At 30.1% G+C, this 2836-nt stretch overlaps 1 protein-coding gene across 1 annotated transcript; it reads right to left on the reverse strand.

The window, feature by feature from the left end:
• Positions 1-333: 333 nt before the first annotated feature.
• LOC139876740 (probable glutathione S-transferase) lies at positions 334-2023 on the reverse strand. Its single transcript, XM_071864117.1, has 2 exons — positions 1634-2023; positions 334-961 (listed from the first exon to the last, which is right to left on the reverse strand). Exons 1-2 carry the CDS (start codon positions 1943-1945, stop codon positions 599-601), a joined length of 675 nt encoding a protein of 224 aa, XP_071720218.1. The 5' UTR covers positions 1946-2023; the 3' UTR covers positions 334-598.
• Between the last annotated feature and the right edge of the window lie 813 nt (positions 2024-2836).

The following is a 2836-nucleotide window of genomic DNA, read 5'->3' on the forward strand; positions in this document are numbered from 1 at the left end:
ATCCTTACATTTTCTACAACATTAATAAGTTTTTTTGTTTATTTTTTCTTCTCTTTTTTCATTGAAAGTTAAGTTATGCCATTCTAGGTGATGAAGACTAGAGTAACTTGTAGTAGGGGGCATGGAAACACATGAATATGTGGTAAATTTCACCGTTCTGTAAGAATACTAAAATATGGTGTGTTACATATATCTATATATGTTTATAGATATATTTTTTATATAGTAGACAAATCACTTAACCATAAAACTTCATTAAAGTTTTTAAACTCTGAGTTATTGTTGATGATTATTGATTTACTGAGTTAATTAAAAAAAAAAAAAAACCTCCTCTGTTTATACTTTGTTTGCCAAAAAAAGCTTGAAGTATTAAGATAGAAACATGCAGCAACGTCTAGTATGTAGAAAATCATAGATTACAAATTCAAACAACTCTAATAGTGTGAATATTGTAATACTGATGTTTTATGTTTTATAACCTTACTATAAGATTTATTATCATGTTTCAGTATGGACCTGAAAATGTTCGAACCCTTTATTGATGATTATTGACTTGCTGAGTGTGTCTCAATATTCCTAGACACCTTCATGGAGCTTTTCATTTCCCTTCGGCTGAGGAAATGAAATGTTCACGCCGAAGTCGGAACCTGGTTATCAGCTTCTCTCGATCTGGCCAGCTTTCTTTGATTACCGGGATATTGCAAAAGTTCTCCTTCCAAGCCGATATTAATGGAAATCTCTGTTTGTCTACGAGTTGTATTCCACCCGTTTCTTCTAATAGTTCAAGATAGTTTGCGATCCATCCAAATACGAGATCTAAGAATCCAAATGTTTCTCCACTGAAGAACTTTTTTCCAGTTAGCAGATTTTCAACTATGTTTAGGTGCTTTAAGACTACATCCTTTGCTTCTTCTTGCTCCACTCCTTGGCTGACATGAGCATGAAATACTGATGACATGACCTACATTTGATAAAACACAAAGATTAAGGGTGTGTTTGATAAAACTAATGATTAAGCGTCGAATGATTCAAAATCTGAATAATTCAAAAATTCGAATGAAGTTGTTCTAAATAATTATTTGTTTGATAACCAATTTGAAACAAATAACGTGAATGATGTAAAGTTATCTTATTAACCTTTTACATTAATAAAAAAACAATATGGTTGTTTAATAAGTGTTCTTAAATCGTTATATAATTTAAAGAGTATATTACAATAAAATGGCTAAGAGAGTATTTCAAATCTGAATGATTTAACACTATGAACCATTTAATTAAGAGGTATTAAATTTGCACTCTAAGTGTTCCTAATGACACAATAATACCATTCGAACCTTCTCCTTCATATGTATGACTTATTATTAACTGAAATATATATGTTAAAGGTTATGAACCTTTTATTCTATGTTAGTTGTTCTGCTTTGAGAAGTTTACTGAACATGATTATATCTTGTATATTTATACTACAATCGTAACACCAAATTTTGTCTGCATATATCATTTGTTATATTACTTCTTCAAACACCTTCCTCTTAACTTTTCCAGAAAATAAAAATAAAATAAATATGATGCATCCAAACATAACAAGAACATATGGATTGTAGGTTAAGTCACAAGAAGGGTGATGATTTACCTTTTCATCATTAAACTTTGCCCAAAACCGTGCGGTAGCTCTATCAAGCGGATCTTCAGGTAAGAAACGAGTACTCGTGTTCCATGTCTCATCGATGTACTCAAGAATTACAAGTGATTCGCATATAGGTTTTCCGTTGTGTAGCAACACGGGTACTTTTTTGTAAACAGGATTGTATTCGAGTAGTAAAGAACTCTTGTTGGCAAGATCTTCATAGATGGTTTCATATTCTATACCTTTTAGTTTCAATGCCCAAACAATCCTTAAAGCAAAAGGGCTTGACCATGTCCTGAAAAGCTTCACATCTCCCATTTTTTTTTTTTATCTTTTGTTGCATAAAACTCTTGAATCATAAGGCTTTTCTATTTATTTAGTTCTATTTATAGTGGGTAGAAGTCCAAACTCCAAACCAATTATTTGACCAATGATTTCGCTTGCTTTTGAGAGTATTTGGTTGTCTTTGCACGACATATTCTCCAATATTAGGCCTGTTTAGTAATTCCTTTTTCTTTCATTTTTAAAAATGCTGTACTAAATTGACCATTTCAAGTTTCTCATGTCGTCTCTTGAACTTATCACCATAATAATAAGATATTTCGTCTTCTCTTTTAAACATTAATAATAAAGAAATCAAATAAGTAATTAGTAGTACTATCTTGATACATAGTATTATTTTTATGGAATTTTCTAAACATAACTCTAAGAGGTATGTTTAATATATTAGGACATGTTTTCTTTACTTGTAAATTGTGAATAACCTTCCTTAATAACTACTCCACTAACATAATGTACCATCATATAATGCATTAAATATTTTCTTAAGCATACCCTTTGAGCTATTATTTAGAAAAATTTTATTTTTCCATCATTAACTATGCACTTAAATTTTCAATTCAAATTTGATAAAGGTTCAACTGTTCTGTTTATTTTAGGACATAGGCGAAGCCTCCATGTAGACTATGGTGACATGTGTCACCAATGACCAATCTTATGTCTTATGTTTTTTCAAATGTGTTGAATTAATGGGTTAACATAAGGGTAAATGTTTTGACGTTTTACTAGTGCATTCAATAAAAATTTTGTGTGCTACCAACCAATCATCTCAAAACTCAATACATAAATCCGTATTTCAGTATTCTAATCCCACATTAATTATATCAATTTATATACATCATAAATCATAAATAATAATAATAATAACTA

The sequence above is a fragment of the Rutidosis leptorrhynchoides genome, chromosome 11 (assembly GCF_046630445.1).
Source record: "Rutidosis leptorrhynchoides isolate AG116_Rl617_1_P2 chromosome 11, CSIRO_AGI_Rlap_v1, whole genome shotgun sequence".
Lineage (NCBI taxonomy): Eukaryota > Viridiplantae > Streptophyta > Magnoliopsida > Asterales > Asteraceae > Rutidosis > Rutidosis leptorrhynchoides.

What these genes read in the sequence shown, in the direction of transcription:
- LOC139876740 (XM_071864117.1), bottom strand. Translation starts at nt 1,945, where the DNA reads ATGGGAGATGTGAAGCTTTTCAGGACATGGTCAAGCCCTTTTGCTTTA. An exon ending in CAAAGTTTAATGATGAAAAG is followed by an intron (nt 962 to 1,633) that starts GTAAATCATCAC and finishes TATCAAATGTAG; the next exon opens with GTCATGTCATCAGTATTTCA.